General features: G+C 35.7%; 1 protein-coding gene across 1 annotated transcript in view; it reads left to right on the top strand.

Moving 5' to 3' along the window:
• The window catches only part of LOC100378736 (activin receptor type-2A-like), a 45,856-nt gene extending 38,393 nt beyond the window's left edge, over positions 1-7,463 (top strand). The window contains exons 5-6 of the mRNA XM_006821998.3: positions 974-1,104; positions 1,367-7,463. Coding sequence (XP_006822061.1) covers positions 974-1,104; positions 1,367-1,561 — 326 coding nt within the window. The 3' untranslated portion in view covers positions 1,562-7,463. The remainder of the gene's footprint in view (positions 1-973; positions 1,105-1,366) is intronic.
• The last annotated feature ends 13,840 nt before the right edge of the window (positions 7,464-21,303 follow it).

Raw genomic sequence — 21,303 nt, 5'->3', positions numbered from 1 at the left:
GATGGTAAGTGTACATGTATTTATGTGAATTGGTACTCTGGGAGTTAGCGAGTAGGTGTACTGCTACTGATGATAAGTGTACATGTATTTATGTGGATTGGTATTCTGGGAGTTAGTGAGTAGGTGTACTGCTGCTGATGGTAAGTGTACATGTATTTATGTGAATTGATACTCTGGGAGTGAGCGAGTAGGTGTACTGCTGCTGATGGTAAGTGTACATGTATTTATGTGGATTGGTATTCTGGGAGTTAGCGAGTAGGTGTACTGCTGCTGATGGTAAGTGTACATGTATTTATGTGAATTGGTACTCTGGGAGTGAGCGAGTAGGTGTACTGCTGCTGATGGTAAGTGTACATGTATTTATGTGAATTGGTACTCTGGGAGTTAGTGAGTAGGTGTACTGCTGCTGATGGTAAGTGTACATGTATTTATGTGAATTGGTACTCTGGGAGTTAGTGAGTAGGTGTACTGCTACTGATGGTAAGTGTACATGTATTTATGTGGATTGGTACTCTGGGAGTTAGCGAGTAGGTGTACTGCTGCTGATGGTAAGTGTACATGTATTTATGGGAATTGGTAATGTGCAATTTTTGCCTTGATCCCAAAGACACAGGTGAACACGAATTGCTTCTATGTGTATGGATGAGTACTTGGTGTATAAACCACTCTCATGACCCGTAAAAGTAACACATCTTGGTACTTTTGTTTCCATGACAGCAACTTCAATTTAGCAGATGACATTATACCTACGAACTAAATTGGGTCATTTTAATGTGTATTTTTGTTGCCAATAGAAACATTTTACTCAAATATCTAAAACAAATAATCTTGGAAATTATGCTGTGATATCAATAAAATAAATTTATTTTTGAGTTTCATACTAATTAAAGTACCAGGATGTGTGACCTTTAGATCATAAACATGACTTATTAGATCACCTTGGTAACAATGATTATTTTAACTGTTACTTTAGGTCCTGTGGATGAATACATGTTACCGTTTGAAGAAGAGGTTGGACAAGGTCCTACACTGGAACTCATACAAGATGTGGTAGTTCATAAAAAGATGAGGCCTCAGTTCAGGGAACATTGGCAAAAAAATCCGGTAATTATGCCTATCAAGCTTTAACATGCGTGTTCATGATGTCAGCACGTGTGTGTGCATGATGTCATGTGTGTGCATGATGTCATCACTTTTATGCATGTCATCACATGTATGCATGTCATATCTTATGTGCATGTCACTCGTGTGCATGATGTCATCATGTTTACTTGGGGTGCATTGTTATAGTAATGACAGAAATCAAACATATTGGATTGTAAACTTTTCAAATTACCATGTTGCTCACTCTTCCATGTTATTATAGGGTTTGGAAGCCTTATGTTCGACAATTGAAGAGTGTTGGGATCACGATGCAGAAGCCAGACTATCTGCTGGATGTGTTGAAGAAAGAATATCTCAGTTAAGACGTGCTTGTGATGTATCTACCTCGACGCTACAATCTGTGACGTCATCAAATCAACCTCTACTCCCAAAAGAAGCCAAGGAATCAAGTCTGTGAATTGTTGTCATGGAAACTCTATGGGAGACCGTAATTGGAGACATTATATTGCAGCACAATTTAAATGTGTGTTATTGTGCTGTGGTTGATAGGCGCTGTTAAGTTTACGGATGAAATTTGGGTGTTCAACGATAACGAGCAAGCAAGTAGGGAGTGATAAACACTGTTCTGATGAAATTCGGATTTTGAACATTAACAAGGAAGCAGGACATTATAAACGCTGTTATTCTGATGAAATTTGGGTGTTCAACGCTAACTTTGGAGCAGGTCATTATGAACAATGTTACTGTTCAGATGAAATTTGGGTGTTATTGGGTGGAATTATAAAGAATGTTTCTGATGAAATTTGGCAATGCTGAAACCGAATGAGATGCATAAGCTATGAAAAAAGTATGTGTCCATTGTGTGTATTCACTACGCTAACTAAATAGTAAACTCCATTCTCCAATCTTTGTCAAAAACTGTTGGAACTAAAAAATCTTCTGAGTGTGTTCAACAAGTTGTTGCACGCTGTTGATTTTTGAACAAGATGTTTCACTCCTTAGTTTACTGTACAAGGTGTTGGACTCTTTAGTTTACTGAATAACTTTTAACTTTGGGCATACATGTCCTGAAAATTACCCAGAAATCATGTCTTAATATCATTAAAATTAAATTTGACAGAACAATAATTGATATACAGGTTACCTGGCCTAGTACTACAACAGATTGTTCACAGCTTACCCACCTCACTGCACCCAGGACTATGTATTATTTACAGTAGGATTATTCACTAGCAGTTATAGTCATGTGACCTCGACATGTGCCTGATTGGTTACAAGATTAAAAATATGAAAGAATTACAACAGACCTCAATGGACTATATCAGCCTATATTAATGTTTAAAGTTTCCATTAAAAGAAAAGTGACCACATATGGACATGTTGCAGTCACATGACTCACCGTAATGGCACTAATCATGTGTGTGTTTGTAGTTTATTATAGTTGATTTGTAAAAGATGACGGATAGTGGCCTTTTGTCAGTGGGACGGCTTTTATCAGTTGGCAAATAGTGATATTTAATTCAGCTTGTCAATTAACATTCAGAGTCATTTGTATTGAGGGGGAGGGGACTTGAGGGGTGAGTATCTGTAGTTGTACAGGGGGCATTATAAAGCTCTGAGGGGCATTACTCCCATAGCGTGTGTAATAGACAATTTTTTGTCCACTGCGAGATCTTATGTGTGAAATTGAATGAAAAAACATGATAAACATAGCATCATAGTGACGTTCGCACATTGCGTTGAGGTCATCAAAATTATTTTGTGGTATTTCCACGCTTAAATTTGACAATGATCAATTTTGATAAAGTTAGAGTATATAAACGCAATATTTCTCTTTTCAAAAATTATCATTTATACTTTGAGCTACTGTAAAAGAGTTGATTATTCAGTGGGTTTTAATTTTGCTTATTTCGCTAACTGGAAAATGCGTTGAAATAAAATCCAGTGAATATGTAAAATTGAACACATTATCTAAATGATAAAACCATGAATTTAAAACCCACTGAATATGCCTGAATGGTAAATTTAAAGCCAGTGAAAATTAAGTCATTTTACAGTATATGAAAAAGCAATCAAATCATTTTATTTAGCGGCTGATGTTATATCCACATCTTTCATGCAATACACAAGATCTAAAAGTGAACTGAAAATTATCTATTGTACAGGGTGTCTCATTGAATATCTCACTTTTACTCTAAACTGTTCTTATTTCACAAACGGACAACTTTCCATAAATCCCAGGAGTTGGTGTACAAGGTTTGAAAGCCAGATTTGCATCGATTTTCACAAACACTATAGACTTGCTTGCAGTCTGTTGCGATTCCGATGAAAAATTCTTGAAAAATAAATATAAATTGTGTAAACGCGAAAGTTGTGTGACCGTGAAATCCCAACAGACTTGCCATCAGTGTAAGCGCCCTCGCATTACAGACCAGATTTAGGCTTGTAATGATTGACATGTTTAATATGTTTCAACCAATCAGAAGACAGGCTAATTAACGTATCAACTGAGACCCCGGAAACCGTTTTATTGTTATGATTCGTGGCTCGGCTGCTCCACCGATCGTATGACGTTATGCAAATTTCAAGCCTGAATCTGGCCGGTAATGTGAGGGCGCTTACACTGATGGCAAGTCTGTTGGGATTTCGCACTCGCACGACTTTCGCGTTCACCCCTCGTTTACGCAATTTATATTTATTTTTCAAGAATTTTTCATCAAAATTGCAACAGGCTGCGAGCAAGTCTACAAACACTATTAAATAGTGAAAATATGTTGCAGAAAAAATTAATCGTTTACAGTACATTGAGTTTGAATTCCCTTGCTTTGTTCATCATCTTGTAATGGATATTGTTTCCTGCAATGTCATGAACATAACAATAGCTGTCATTTTTCATGAACTTGATGTCTGCTGATTTGGGGTTCTTTGCCAACACCAGACAGCCATCAAATATTTGATGGTAAACGTGGCGAGAGAGAATTCTTTGCCACCACCCAGCCATTAAATATTTCGCAGTAAACTTGGTGAGGGGGAGAATTCTTCGCTAATACCACACAGCCATCAAATATTTGATGTGAAACTTGGTTAGAGTAGAATTCTTTGCTAACACCAGACAGCCATCAAATGTTTAGAAGTAAACTTGGTATGGGAGATTTTTTTTTTTTTTTAAACACAAAATTATTTAAAATATATATACTGATATTTCTGCTGTAAACTCAGGAAATCCCACCAATTTGTAAATACTTGTAATGACTTTCAGGTTCAATTCTAGCCCAATACAACCCACCTTCCCCATTTCTCATAATAGACTAATCCATTTGTATGGGTCATCCTATTATACTGCAGAGTATAGGGGTAGATAGATTTTTTAACACATCTTCAGTTCTCTTATTCTCGCTGGCATGTAATAGTTAATCAAGTTTTGTGCTTTTTTTTGTAATTATATACATTTTTTTTCGTTTTGAGAAGACTACATGTAATTATTATAAAGTCTATTTTTAAATGTTGTGTAGTAATTTTAAAAAGTTTACATTTTTTATGATACCTCAATTCACCCACTAGTAATGACAATAGGGTATGACATCACAGTACCCCTCAGGATTCTGGTGAATCTTTAATAGTACTCTTAAGCAGTATAGGAGATAGAAAGTGTTGGTAAGCCGTAACAAACTCTTGGGTTGCATTGCAGTACCCCTCAGGATTCTGGTGAATCTTTAATAAAATTCTTAGCAATGTAGTAAATATATTAAGGGTTAGTAAGTTAGAAACCAATGACAATGTGGCATCATGACAGTACCCTTCAGCATTTTGGTACTAATACTTCTTAGCATTGTAATAAATGTATAGGGTAGTAGTCAAAATATCCAGGACTTAGGTGGCCCCTAGCCTTGTATACCATCTAATCATACCCCCTAGCCATGCATACCATCTAATCATATCCCTTAGCTTTGTATTCATTTGCCATCATACCCCTAGTCTTGTATACCATCTAATTATACCCCCTAGCCTTGTATTTGTATACTAAATAATTATACCCCCTAGCCTTGTATTTATCCAATCATACCTCCTGACTCTCTTATCATATACCATCTGATCATGCCCCCTAGCCTCAAGGTTGACAACAAAAAATAGATTTATTCATATTGTCTTCAACATGTTGATTGAGATAATTCTTGCAACTTGTGGAAGGTTTTTGATGGCAGTCAACTGGAAACATTGTACGATTTCCTGATCATTATTTGTCTACTAAGTGTTTGGAGTTCAATGTTTTGTATTTTGATTATTCAAAGCAACCCTGTAGTTAAAGATGGGGAAACACCACCAAGATCCTTTTCTTAAATACTGCTTACTAACCTGCTTGTTTTGGGGAGTCCTGCATAATTACACAAACTCTGCCTAGGTTCCTTTCTGAAATACTGCTTACTCTTCCCGCCTGTCTTGGGGAGTCCTACATTTTTATACAAACACCGCCTTGGTTCTTTTCTGAAATACTGCTTACTCTTCCCGCCTGTCTTGGGGAGTCCTACATTTTTATACAAACACCGCCTTGGTTCCTTTCTTAAATACTGCTTACTCTTCCCGTCTGTCTTGGGGAGTCCTGTGTGATTGTACAAACGCCGCCTAGGTACATTTCTTAAATACTACTAACTCTTCCCGCCTGTCTTGGGAAGTCCTGTGTGATTGTACAAACGCCGCCTAGGTACATTTCTTAAATACTACTAACTCTTCCCGCCTGTCTTGGGGAGTCCTCCATAATTGTACAAACTCTGCCTAGGTTCCTTTCGTAAATACTTTCATACATAATTACACAAACTCACTGCCTCGGTTGAAGATACTTTATTTCCTGCTTACTCTTCCAACCTGTCTTGGGATTCCTACTAATAGTTCAATGTAGGATACTAAAAACTTCATTTCCTTTCTCAAAAACATTTTCATCCCAGTGAAACATTTGTAGACCACAATCTGGCTAAAAACACTGATAATATTTATTAAGTTAAACATGTCCCCAATAATATTCAATTGTTTTAAAAGGGGTTAGGTGAAAACATAGCACATTAGGTTTTTTATCATAAATTGAATTTGTGAAGTTGCCCTCAAAGTTGAAAAAAGCCTACCTAAGGAGGTTGAACTTGTATGGGATTACAGTCACATTGATACCTGTAGTTTAAAGCGAATGGGTCGTCACCTGCGCACGCGCGGGAATGGCGTACCATGTGACGATAACACGAACTAAAAACACAAAGGCTCATGGGTGGAAGCCTGTTTGTAAACAATGACACGCCATAGCTATCTGACGAATTCGCAGGTGACTAACTCCCCTGCTTTATGTGAAAAAAATTAGGTAGATTTTTGCCGACATTGTACATGACCCCCCCCCCCCCCCCCCCCCCCCCCGTTTACCTTAACCACTTGGGTTTTGTCTACCTTAAACAGCCATATTTTGTCAACATGAACCCCCTAGCTTACATTAAGATGCACTATTATGTCTACGTGAACCCCCCCCCTGCTTACCTTAAACTGCACTCTTGTGTATCGGTCATTGCACAACAATATCTCTCGTACAGTTAGTGATTGACAAATGTGTACCGAGGGGAGGGGGGTATTTTTGAAGACAGTATTTATAGTCATTTCATGATGGTGGTATTTGCTCAGAATTCACTGGGGGGTGAGAATAACTTGTCTCAACTGTTGATAATTAATCTTAGATAAAAAAAAAAAACCGAGTAAGCACCATGGCTTTCTGCACTTACCCTGTGAACAGATTCCCAATCCTAAATTCAAGTGGTTGAGTGCGAGCATTATGGGTCACTTTATTCGTAATTTGGAAGTATTGGTTATTTACTTTTTGTATTAAAAGCCAAAATATTTTCTGGGAAGTGCCAATTCAGGTCGATTGATGAGTTATCCTGTTGATTATTGTCTACAATGTTAACTATTTATACAGTCATCCCTATTGGTGAATGGTATCACCCATTCCTGTCTACCATACCAGCTGGGCATTATAGTATTGGGGTGCTGTGATTGGTTCTGAGACTAGGTAGTTATTGAAATAAGTTAACACTTCAGGATGTATGTATGTGATAAAAACAGGGTTATTATATTTACTAAGTGGTTGTCTTCCAACTTTGATGGGGGTTATTATCTCAATACAGTCCACCTTTCCAGTGGCATTTTAACTGCTGCCATATTTGGGTGATACCATTTATGGTAGGGGCGACACAATAGTGAACACTTCAATATTATAGTGTAAGTATCAAATTTAAAGAGTTGTTATTTTGAAGCACACACAGTTGTCCTATATTGTACTAAGGAATGCCTATATGTATGTCTGTAGTAACAAATATACCATATATTGTCTATATTATTGTCTTGTCATTAATGCCCTCAACTTGTCATGGAGTGCAAGATGTATTGCATTGAAGGATGCTGTAGAGCAGGCCATTAGCCAGGAATTTGCAATTGCCAGTCAAAAACAATTTCATGAAAAATGTTGACGATTTTGTACAAAGTTGGGTGGCTGGCTGGCGTTGCCATGCCAATGACAATTTTTATCATCTTGTTACAAACCATACCAAGTACTGAATCAAAGTTGAAAATTACAAAATTACTGTGGAATACTTTATTTTCGCTGGAATTAATTTTCGCTGAAAGGGCTTTTTGGGCGTTTTGTATGGAATTTATTTTCACTGATTTTTGATGAGTTTAATGTAAAATATATAAAAAAAAAAAAAAGTATATTCGCTGGATTTTATTTTCACGAAATCATCCCTTCAGCGAAAATAAAGTATTCTACAGTATTCGCTAAAATTTGAGAATTGATATCACTAAATAAACGAGGATCGCCCAAAGTAGTTGCATGAAAGTGTTTAAATAATTGGCCTGGTAGTTTTCAAGAAGTTGAAAAAATGAAATGTTGATCGACGATAACAGTAAAAATGCAAATTATTCAGGGCAACAGAAATAAAAAACCAACAGAAATTTCGAAATACCTTACCAAACATTAAATTACATGATTGACACACAAAATTGAAAACCAAAGAAAAGCTGGAAAATAGAAGATGAATTCTACTTCATATATCTTGTTACCTTTATAAACAGCAGAGACTAGGACTATATGAAGAAGCTTCAAAATCCATCCCTGGCTTTATGAATCAGAACAAGAAAATTTATTTTGATAATCAAAAAAATTAGAGCATCATCAAATCTTTATATAGAGAGAACAAGTGGAATTTTTTTAGCTCCGCTGTCGACTTTGTCGAGCGGAGCTTATCATATGAGTGATTGTCCTCCGTCGTCGTCGTCCGTGTCAATGTTTTACTTTTTCGACTTCTTCTTGAAAACTACAAGCTTGAATGCTTTGATACTTGGTGTATATGTACCTTGGGTAGACCTCTCTCAGATTTGTTCATTTCATGATGATATCTTCAATTCTCTAATTTTGGTGAATATTTTTGTCATTTTTAGTAAAAAGAAATATTTTCGACTTCTTGTTGAAAACCGCAAGTGCAATTGCTTTGATATTACATATATAGGTACTACATTTGGACCTCTCTCAGATTTGTTCATTTTGTAATGATATCTTTAATTCTCTAATTTTGGTGAATATTTTTGTCATTTTTGGTAAAAAGTGATATTTTCGACTTCTTGTTGAAAACCGCAAGTCCAATTGCTTTGATATTTACATATATAGGTACTACATGTCGACCTCTCTCAGATTTGTTCATTTCATGATGATATCTTCAATTCTCTAATTTTGGTGAATATTTTTGTCATTTTTAGTAAAAAGTGATATTTTCGACCTCTTGTTGAAAACCGCAAGTCCAATTGCTTTGATATTACATATATAGGTACTACATGTGGACCTCTCTCAGATTTGTTCATTTTGTAATGATATCTTCAATTCTGTAATTTTGGTGAATATTTTTGTAATTTTTGGTAAAAAGTGATATTTTCGACCTCTTGTTGAAAACCGCAAGTCCAATTGCTTTGATATTACATATATAGGTACTACATGTGGACCTCTCTCAGATTTGTTCATTTTGTAATGATATCTTTAATTCTCTAATTTTGGTGAATATTTTTGTAATTTTTGGTAAAAAGTGATATTTTCGACTTCTTGTTGAAAACCGCAAGTCCAATTGCTTTGATATTACATATATTGGTACTACATGCGGACCTCTCTCAGATTTGTTCACTTTGTAATGATATCTTTAATTCTCTAATTTCGGTGAATATTTTTGTAATTTTTGGTAAAAAGTGATATTTTCGACTTCTTGTTGAAAACCGCAAGTCCAATTGCTTTGATATTACATATATAGGTACTACGTGTGGACCTCTCTCAGATTTGTTCATTTCATGATGATATCTTTAATTCTCTAATTTTGATGAATATTTTTGTAATTTTTGGTAAAAAGTGATATTTTCGACTTCTTGTTGAAAACCGCAAGTCCAATTGCTTTGATATATTATACATATAGGTACTACATGTGGACCTCTCTCAAATTTGTTCATTTTCTAATGATATCTTCTGTTCTTTAATTGCCATGTGCATTGCTAACAGCGGAGCTATCTCAGCCGACAGGCTGCTTGTTTAATTATATGTTCTTTTAATTTGTTAAGTAACTTTTGTCTCTTCGGAGACATTGTTGTGTTTAAATGTATATGACTATGTGTAGCTCGTGGTAGCCATCTTGGTTGACAGTTGAATTCTTGTATATTAGTATCCACTACCTTTGTTGGGTGTGCGTAGTCCTAGTGAATCTATGTATTCCATGTGTAGTGAACTTTGACATGAGGTGAGTTTCGTTTCTACACTAACCTTGTTATGGGAGGCAATGGCTAATGTATTAGTCAGATATTGTGGATAAGAAATTACTTAAAGGGGCACCTCCCAGTTAAGATTAATTTCACAACAAATTTATTTTCTGGATTAAAATAACAATGGATAACAAAAGATAGATTAACTTTGTAAACAACATAAACAATAGTGTCCCATGATTCTTTGGTGCAATCCATGAGATTGAGCGGTTCCCCTTTAATGCACGTGCCTTTAATGAACATCAATAATTAAAAATGTACAACTAAAACATGCACTCCTTATCTACCCTAATCACCCTGGTATTCTGGACATTGTCATATAACGTGATACAATAAACAAAGATAAAAATCACGAATGTTACTCAATTTCTGTTGACTCGGCTACATTAGTGCCCAGTACGCTGTATATGTCGACCATTTACTGAATTGCTGGTTTATTACTCCACTGAATACAACCGAACTCGGCCAGATTTCAACTCGGCCAATAAAAAAAAGCACAACTCGGCCAGTTGTGAATGTCGAGGTGTAAACTGGTCATTGGTCAACAATTGTCACCTTCTTTCACGTCTGTTGTCGTGGTGGCATTTTATTTCCAGATGTTACATGCTACACAACACACCCAGTGACGCATCCGTTTCACTGACTGTTTTTGACTAACTCCCGTGACTGCTTTGTTGTCGATTTCAACAACGCAAGCCCACTGTGGCTTTTATTCGATCAATCCAATCACGTGAGTTCAGATTCTATTATACCAATGTGCAACTCAACATACATATTAAAGTCATTGAATTACCGTACTACCGGTTGAACCCATTTAAATAACCGTGAAATATATACCGGTAATAGTTAATTTCCTCATTAATAATTTGCTTTGTTATAAAATGAGCCAACAGCAATTCTATTCCATAAGCAGATATGCCAACCATTATGATTTCAGCGTAACTATTACGAAATCGACACAGTGACTACGATTTTACCGTACTCGTCCGACTGGGGGATGGTCGATTCGTCCCAAATCACATTCTTCCTAAGTCGATTCGTCCCACAAATTGACTCGTCCCAAAGTCCACTACAAACTCGCCAAATAAGCACAAACACATCCAAACAACAAACTGTTCACGTACATGTCATGCACTGGCATGCGTAATTGTTCGTTGCGCCATTTTGTTTTTGCCGACGTTATATACAAATACACCTTACACGCAACGTAGAGTTATTAGTTAATACATACAAATACACCGTACAAGTTATTAGTTAATAAATACAAATACACCGTACGCGCAACGTACAAGTTATTAGTTAATAAATACAAATACACCGTACACGCAACGTACAAGTTATTAGTTAATAAATACAAATACACCTTACGCGCAACGTACAAGTTATTAGTTAATAAATAAATACAAATACACCGTACACGCAACGTACAAGTTATTAGCTAATAAATACAAATACACCGTACACGCAACGTACAAATTATTAGTTAATAAATAAATACAAATACGCCTTACACGCAACGTACAAGTTATTAGTTAATAAATACAAATACACCTTACACGCAACGTACAAATTATTAGTTAATAAATAAATACAAATACACCTTACACGCAACGTACAAGTTATTAGTTAATAAATACAAATACACCGTACACGCAACGTACAAGTTATTAGCTAATAAATACAAATACACCGTACACGCAACGTACAAATTATTAGTTAATAAATAAATACAAATACACCTTACACGCAACGTACAAGTTATTAGTTAATAAATACAAATACACCTTACACGCAACGTACAAGTTATTAGTTAATAAATACAAATACACCTTACACGCAACGTACAAGTTATTAGTTAATAAATACAAATACACCGTACACGCAACGTACAAGTTATTAGTTAATAAATAAATACAAATACACCTTACACGCAACGTACAAGTTATTAGTTAATAAATACAAATACACCTTACACGCAACGTACAAGTTATTAGTTAATAAATAAATACAAATACACCTTACACGCAACGTACAAGTTATTAGTTAATAAATAAATACAAATACACCGTACACACAACGTACAAGTTATTAGTTAATAAATACAAATACACCGTACATGCAACGTAGAGTTATAAACTGCGCTTCGACAATGGCCTGAGAACAGTGAAAGACGGTAAATACTTCATTCCATACCCAGTTTACCTTATAGCCAATTACCTCATTACATGCTTTTTTTTTGCCGAAATCAATTCCAACGAATCGATATATATAATTCACTTCCGCATTGCGTTACCAGAATGCTTTCGGGAATTCCCGGAGAATAAGCCTATTCTCTAAAAAGTGCGCGAAATGCATAATGGGTAAAATCCGCCATTTTGGAAGATAAACAATCCCGCGTCGCCAGAGTCGGGCTTTAACTCGCGTGTTTATTCCTGCCAGACTGCTTCCAAACGCGCCCGCAAGTGGAGATTTCGCGTAATCCTTTTCGTAATGGATGAGGAGGAGGGATATACCCATGAAGGGCTTCCCGGCTTTGTTTATCTATCGCTCCTGCGTTGCTAAGTAAACTTCGCACATGCGTGGTAGTAATTGAGAACTGGCATTCTGATTGGTTAATACACAGTCCTGTGGTTAAGGTAGCGGGACTATTATTTGCATACTTGTTTTCATCTTCTAATTGTGACTAAATGACTACAAATAGACCCGGAAAGTATATATTTTTAGAATCGCCAGACTTCAAGCTCTTCACAAGTGTATTTTGCATGCCCGTATCTGCATTCTACGACGCGTTACTCAATCAAAGGTGAAAAATTACTTTTTCTGTTAAAAAAATAATTACGCATTTATGCTGACGGTAAGAAGTATTTTTTTCACTTTTCCTAGTTATTCAATAGTCTGGTAAATTGAATGTGTCTGGTCAGTTTTATTCAAGCAACGCGTTTTAAAAAATAGTGTGCTGAATTTCAATTACTGTTTTAGTCGCATTGCCCCCAACTCAAACCACAACTCGTTGGTAAATAATCAATGAAATAGTTTGTCTGGACACATTGAAGTTCCTCTCACTGTCACCTTAAAGCTGTGAAAATTTGGTGTTAATCCGAGGACAATAAGTATACGTTATTTTTTGTTAAAGACCTTGTATTTTGAAAAACATAAACTCCTAGAAAACGTCCATGAAGTAACAGCAAAGATTTTCAAGCTTGTTTATCGGCACAATCAATTTGTTTTCCCATCAAGGTCTGTTTTAACATGTGTAGGGACATCCAAATGTATAAGGCTATTGGAAACCAAAAAAATAAAGGAATGGGATAGCTATATTTGGATAAATTCGGCATATGAAAACACCAAAATCAATGATTTTTTTCAGTGGCTGTGTGACCTTGTGTCTGACACATTCATATGCAAATGACTAATTTGTGAAACAAACAGGGGCGGAGACAAACCACTCAAATGTTTGGAAACACTCATTGTGTGTCAGATAGCTACTGATAACACATCCTAACATTGCTTTGTCTTCAGTTTATCTTTGAAACTTATAGGCACACAGATTAAACCTGTGTTGTTGATTTTGGAAAACACTACTGAGGCTGCCTTGCTTTCCTTCAGAAAATCTACATTTTAACCAACTTACATGACATTCTATGTCATGTTGACTTTATCATATGAAAGTTTATAGTGCATTTCATCAATTGATAAATAAATGTGAAAATCGTAATTTTCAACACAAATAATAGTCTCGCTACCTTAATAACAGACTTGATCAGGTCACCGTCCCGGTGTTGAGGGACGGTGATCAGGTCAAAGGAGAATGTAGCAGGTCAAGTCGTATATTGTTCGCGTACAATTCAACGATGATAATGATGATTCTCGTTACTTCCACCGTTTTCCCACAGACCCTAATAATTGTACATCGTAAATTATAATGGTATGTAAATAATATTGTAATAAAACATGCGTACCCGGTATTTGTTGTGATCTTTTCTGTTTCGTCATTGTAATAGTGTTGTGGAAACCAATGGTGATGCAGAATTGAGCCATCTATAATCGCGTGAAGGAAGTGTGAATAGGGGATGATGGCAAAAGTTATGAAAGGACTCCGAACCATCTTTCATGTGGATTGTGAAAAGATATTCAGTTTAGTTACACAAGACTAAATATATGTCTAATTTTAGCAGCAAAATGTTGGCTTTTCTGTTAAAGCAGGGGAGACGTCACCTACGCATGCGTCAGATAGTCATGGCGTGTCATTGTTTACAAACTAGCGTTTACCCATGAATCTTTGCGTTTTAGCGTGTGTTGTTATCGTCGCTTGGAACTCAATTCCCGCGCGTGCGCAGATGACGACTCTCCCGCTTTATCTCACGAGCAAATGATGAGCAGAAGTTGTCACATGACACTCTGCCAAACTTGAGCCGAGTTTATAAAGAACAAAAGTTCTGCATATCAGAGATTAGAATATTAATCATAAATAATATCTCAAGTTATTCAGCTTCCTTCTCAGTTGTTTTCAGTCATATTATAATGTTCAAAGAATATGATCTGAATAAAAGTTTAAAGTTAATTCTTTGCAGTAAAACCAATTGCAATTTAATTATATAGTCCTGAATTTCAATTCTAAACTAAAATTGAACGACAAATCACAACACAAGTTATGAAAGTAACCATTGTGATTGGACATGACGGGAAGGCGATAAGTATGTATAGACTCACCAAAAACATGACATGAAGGCGACCATTATGATTGGCCAGACTACATCACATGACATGAAGGTTACCATTATGAATGGACATACACCAAATTCCAGGAAGGTGATAATTATGAGTATACACACCACACCACATGACATAATGGCGACCAGTGTCATTGGAAAGACCACACCACATGACATTAAGGCAATCATTATCATTGGACAGACCACATGACATGAAGGTGATCATTATGATTGGCCAGACCACACCACGTGACATGAAGGCAATTATTATGATTGGCCAGACTACACCACCTGAAATGAAGGTTACCATTATTAATGGACTTACACCAAATTCCGGGAAGGTGATAATTATGAGTATACACAGCACACCACATAACATGAAGGCAACCAGTATGGTTTGATAAATCACATCACATGACATGAAGGAGGCATTATAATTGGACAGACCACACCGAATGACATGCAGGCAACTAGAATGGTTGGACAGACCACACCACATTGCATGATAGAGGCCATTGTGATTGTACAGGCCACATCACATGACATGAAAACGACGTTATGATTGGACAGGCAACACCACATAACATGAAGGCGATCATTGTCAAAGGACAGACCACACCAAAAGACATGAAGTCAACCATTATTATTGGACAGACCACATCCCATGAGATAAAGGGGACCATTATAATTGGACAGACCACACCACGTAATATGAAGGCAATAATTATTATTGGACAGACCACATCCCATGAGATAAAGGCGACCATTATAATTGGACAGACCACACCACATGGTATGAAGGCAATAATTATTATTGGACAGACCACATCCCATGAGATAAAGGCGACCATTATAATTGGACAGACCACACCACATGGTATGAAGGCAATAATTATTATTGGACAGACCACATCCCATGAGATAAAGGCGACCATTATAATTGGACAGACCACACCACATGGTATGAAGTCAACCATTATTATTGGACAGACAACATCCCATGAGATAAAGGCAACCATTATAATTGGACAGACCACACCACATGGTATGAAGGCAATAATTATTATTGGACAGACCACATCCCATGAGATAAAGGCAACCATTATGATTGGACTCTACTGCGCATGTGCAAAACATGGACAATTTTAGCAAAGAGAGATTAAAGAAAAATAAATAGTTTTTATTTTCAAATTAAAATTTAGTGGAAATTTGAAATGAAATCAGAACAACACCATTTTCATAGTATTTCAGATATAGTTAACATATTTCTGTATCGTTTGACTGAGGGCTGTCAGGAATTCATTCTTTCATTTACATCGTTTATACAACATGTTTATGTTTATGTTTATGTTTATGTCCACAAACCTTAATCCTTACAGCTGGCCACTCACTAATTAATATTTACCTGGTAACTTCTTTGTTGTGTAACAATACTGACACATTATTTAAACGAGTATTGATTGTGAATGAAACGAAATTCTTAGTGAGCACTAAAACCGTAGACCTCGTGTCGTCTATATGGTATACGTCACTATACGATCTACCTATACGAGTCGCACAGGCATCCATACACTGATTTCTTGATAAAAAATAAAATCATTATGTTTCATTTTAGGTGAATGCATTAATAGAGTGATTAATGTTGGTATTATATTGTTGGCATGTTAGTATCTAGATGCTATGACTGACAACAAATCACAGTTGTATCACGGGGAAATTCTCTCTCTCGGGGTTCTCCACACTTGTCAGGGGGGAATCTCGTCTCGTCTCTATATCTCGTCCCCTTGAGGTACGGGATCGGGAAAGTCACTTATACTTTACAGTCAAATAAGACACACACAACGAAATACGTTTCAACTCTCGTCTTAGTCGATCTTTTGGAGCACTCTATAAGACACAGCGCCCTGGGGAAAAATCCCCAAGACTCTCGCAAGGCTGAACCAAGACTCGCCCAAGACTGGACTGCCTCAAGGCTCGCCCCTGGACTCTCTCGGACTGCGTCTGTCGTGGAGTATTCGCCAAGACCAACTCAAACTCTCTTTATTCATTTTCAAAACTCTAACCAATTACAAAACAGTAAAAGACTCTAGGGCGTAACCTTCAATCATAAAGCCAATCACACTAAGTACTGAATACGTCATATCTTTTGATTAATCGTTCACTACATTAATAACTATGAATGTCAGAATAGCGACGGTATCTGGTAATTAGTTCCAAATCACTGAGCCAAGTTCCGTCCAAAACTTCAAATAGACCTAAACGATGACAGACATAACACAGCAATTCGCTAATAATCAGCTAATTAAGTCGGTTAACAGATACGCAAAAACAAATTCATGACAGTTGACTGATGACACCACAGTGTACAATGCTGGACAAAGTGATCTTAAGGAAATTCCTAAAGACTTGTTGTGTCCACCAATATGCCACGAAGTTAGAAGGATAATCCTGTTGGAAAATGAAATAAAAGATTTACCTCCAAATATCAGGATTTTATAGACAGATTTAAGAGAACTGAGGTTGCAAAACAACAAACTGAGATATATTCCGAAGTCAGTCTGTGATCTAAAAATGCTGGAAGTGCTGGATGTGACAGGCAATCCACTGGAAAAACTGCCATCATCATTGAGAGAACTCACAAACTTGAAAACGTTTTGCTGTGACCATGGAAGGTACTAGTACCTTCCATGGTTTTATCAAGAGATGTGAGGATTGTAAACAACCCAACGGAAATTAGGAAACTGTGGGATGAATTGTTTGCACAGAAAGCAGGTATGTAAACAATAAACAATAGCAGAAAACAATATAAAATATGAAATTTTGAGGTAAATGTTAACAAGCAGCTTTTTGGCACAGAACGTCCAGAAACAGAAATATTATAATATTAAATCGGCTTTACGGTACCACTTTTACCAACAATTCCTAACATATTCATCAAAATTAGAGAATTGATGATTTTATGTGAGAAGTCATAATATTAGGGTAAATATGGCATAACAATGTTTTCTGATCCTTGTCAAAGAAATACATCAGAGGACCGAAATGCTGATTGAGTACCAAAAGTAGGGCAAGCGAGTGCCACCATTCTATACTCAACTTATTACAGTGTGTATGTTAGGTACTTAGGAACAACGCTTACGCCGCTCACATATTAAATTAAATTCCTTAGGCAAGAAGACAGTTTAATTGCAATTTTGATTTTTCTCATTTATTGGATTATTTAATGCACTCTGAACCATTCGTTTGTTTTTCTAGATCATTAATTTTACAGGGTAAACTACTGTGATAGGTATTTTTGATGTTTCGAAACCCTTTACTTAGGTAACCGGGATTCGATTGTTCCCCACGTTGGACTCACAAAAACACACACACAAGCTCAATTCGTGCCACATTCGATTCTCTCCCTGCCTCGTGCTTTCTTCCTGAGACAGCTTCAAATCACATTTATTACTTGTCAACCATTAGCCAATTACAATACAGTATAAGAGACTTTAAGGCCTTGCCTCCAAACAAACAGCCAATCACACGAAAGTTTTACACATCATAATACAATTGATTAATCGTCACTATGTTAAGAAAACCACTATCATATTGTCAACGTCAGTTTATATTTATGGGTACTAATGGTCTTGCAATAACATTCCACAGTTGACATTAATATACATCATTCGTTCTGGACTACGACCAAGGTACCGCATAAGCTTGAAATCGCAAACTCATGAGAATGTGTCGACTGATCTCAACCATTCCTGTCATCTGGCCTCATCATTTAACCTTTATCAGTAGATGTCATGGCAACCACTATTAAGCCGAAATATAAGTCATGATACTACTGTGGAAATCGTCATTTTTATCATTATTAATTCTATTCAATTTTTCATAGTAGTTTTTCCAAGTTTCCGGTGAGATTGGGTTAGGCTATTAAAAGCTTTCAGTTCATGCTTGTATAATCCATGGATATTAATTACCTAATTTGCATGATAATTAGCTTATCTTTAGTTCATTAATTAGTCTTGACTTTCGTATGCAAACACTAAACCACGTACGATGTGTGTTAGTAACCAGTTTGAGATCTAAACTAAGTCCGATTCTAGCGTGCATTAAATATAGTTTTCAAGATATTTTTAAGAGGAATCATAGCTCTTCTGTGTCGATAAAAATGCTAATATCTGATTGATAACAAATTTAATGACACCAAGTGTATCATAAATGACTAAAATACCATCACAAAAACTAACGACTGACACAAGAAGAGCTATGGAGACACAGCTATACAACATTATACTGCTTGGTAATGGTGTGGTTTCTTGAAACAAAACTTGAAGACTAACTGTTTAACTAATTAATTGTGTGTTTACATACAGACAAACCATCTAAACCAAATGGTCCCATGAATGTAAAATGACATTGGTGAACAATCTTGTAAACTAGAATGGAACCATCCTAAAGATGATGGTGGTAGCGAAATTATCAAATATGTCATTCAGCAATGTGATAGTGTGAAGACAGAATGGACCACTGTCAGTGATCTTATACCACCTCATGATACATCGTACAATGTTGAAAGCCTAAATCTGGGAACTACATACTACTTCAGAGTTTGTGCAGAGAATGCAGTAGGTAGAAGTGAATATCTGGAATCCAATGCCATAACAACTTTTAATTTTTATCAGATTTTAATAACTACTATGAAATGTATTAATAATCTCAGTGCAACACAGTTATTAATATATGTTATATAATATTTAGCATATATCTAATAAATAATGGTCTCATATAAAAACTGTCTGTTAAAATAGTGTACAGCGCTTAGTAGTGTTTGGGAGTGTTTTTCTAAACACAAAATTAAAATGTGTGTATATCTGGAATCCTTCGTAATAATAACCGAAGGTTAGTATAATATACAATCTATATCAAGTACTTTCGTGAAATCGTAATAACTACCATCAAATATAGTATTATTATTATGTTTAGTTAACTATATGAGTTAGATGATATTTAGAATATTTCTATAATTAAATAGTTTCATTCATAAATATCTTTACTAAGCACAAACAAATATTAGATGTGTACGCTTGGAAAACTATATTGAGTGATCTAATTAGTATGCAATTCCAGAAATCACTGTGTAGTTTGAAACATAAAATCATTTCGGTTAATATGTTTTGTAATGAACATAGATTTTAGGGTCTGGATATGTTTCTTGGTTTCGTTGACAATTTTTCTGCAAAAAAATCGCGGAAATGGTTTCATCTATTTGTAAGAGGGGAGTTGCTGCTTCGACAATGACCTGCAAATAATCTAGATTTGATGGCGCTATTTGGTGCCAATCCCCTCGGAGCAACTGCGATACGCCCTACTTCGAACTCACAAATCGTCGTAATCAGTCATCATTTTCTGGATCCATACTTCTGTTTATGTTCCAACTGTATTACAATAAACAAAACTATACATCTTAAATTTGGTAATTAATGGGGACTGTGCCATGCATGGCTTGTTGATCATATTGTATGCATAGACACAGGGAGTTGGACAAATTTATGTATTTTAATAAATTATTAAATAATAAAATGTTATATAACTTTTCTTTTACCCCCCTTCCTGGTATCGATTTCAAGTAATCACTGATCTTTGTTTATACCACTCTTTCCTTTATCACAATCTTTGTTACGTGCTAATGCATATGCAAATTTTACTGCGCGATGTAGACACACCCTATTATAGTAAAATATCTCAAGGGTTGAAACGCGCCAGGACTGTGGCATGAGCACAACCGTAAAGCGGGTGGGCATTTAATTTATTCATGAGATGTATTAATAAACAGGAAATGCTGAGCGCAAAATTTAAATCCGGCGAGTGTAATCTCCGACGCGACGCAACTTCAATGAATCAGTGACTCTTCTGTAAAATTCAAAATTGGTTCGTCTTATCCTTTTTTTTATGCAGAAAGGCAAGAAATAATTGTGTGAATGTTACTTATGATCGGATTTTTCTCCTACTCATATTTGTATATGTATATATTGATATATTGAAAGTTATGTTATGTTATGTTATGTAATTTTGACAATTTTATCCCCTTTCACAGGTCAAAAGTTATTTTCTTCTCACTAGTCATGCATAACTGGCTAATTTTTAATAGTTTAGAAATTGTGTTTTAGGTTTTGTGTATTACCTAAACTGTTGTTTTGGGGTTTCATAATATGAGTTGAAAAGCTGAATAATTTCCGTTCATTCTATAAAATGGTAGGTGTTATTGTGGTTTAATACTGAATGTGGCTGTAGATTTTTTAAGTATGTAACAGGTAATATTTATTTGTTGGCCTATGTTAATCAAAATAACTTTTTTTATATTTTATAAATATATCTAATTATTCTATGAAAATTTCAAATCTCTGACATAAATGAAACAATAAATGTTTAAAACAGAAATCTAAATTAACAACCCGTAATGTTGTGATAACTTAATTACCATATTCCTATGTATTTTACATTATTATTAAAACTCAGTCAAGTATGGCAGTTTTACAACAAACAATTCAGCAACTTCACTATTCATCTATAGATATGGATAATTAGTATATTTTTTGTTTTAATTACTAATCAGCAGGCACTCATCCGATCGCTTCAATTTTATTCCCAGTAGATGTTATATATATATATGAACATAACA

Source organism: Saccoglossus kowalevskii, chromosome 20, assembly GCF_978046115.1.
Source record: "Saccoglossus kowalevskii chromosome 20, keSacKowa6.1, whole genome shotgun sequence".
NCBI lineage: Eukaryota > Metazoa > Hemichordata > Enteropneusta > Harrimaniidae > Saccoglossus > Saccoglossus kowalevskii.
The sequence above is the reverse complement of the archived record's forward strand: the minus strand, read 5'-3'. Positions and strand labels throughout refer to the sequence as shown.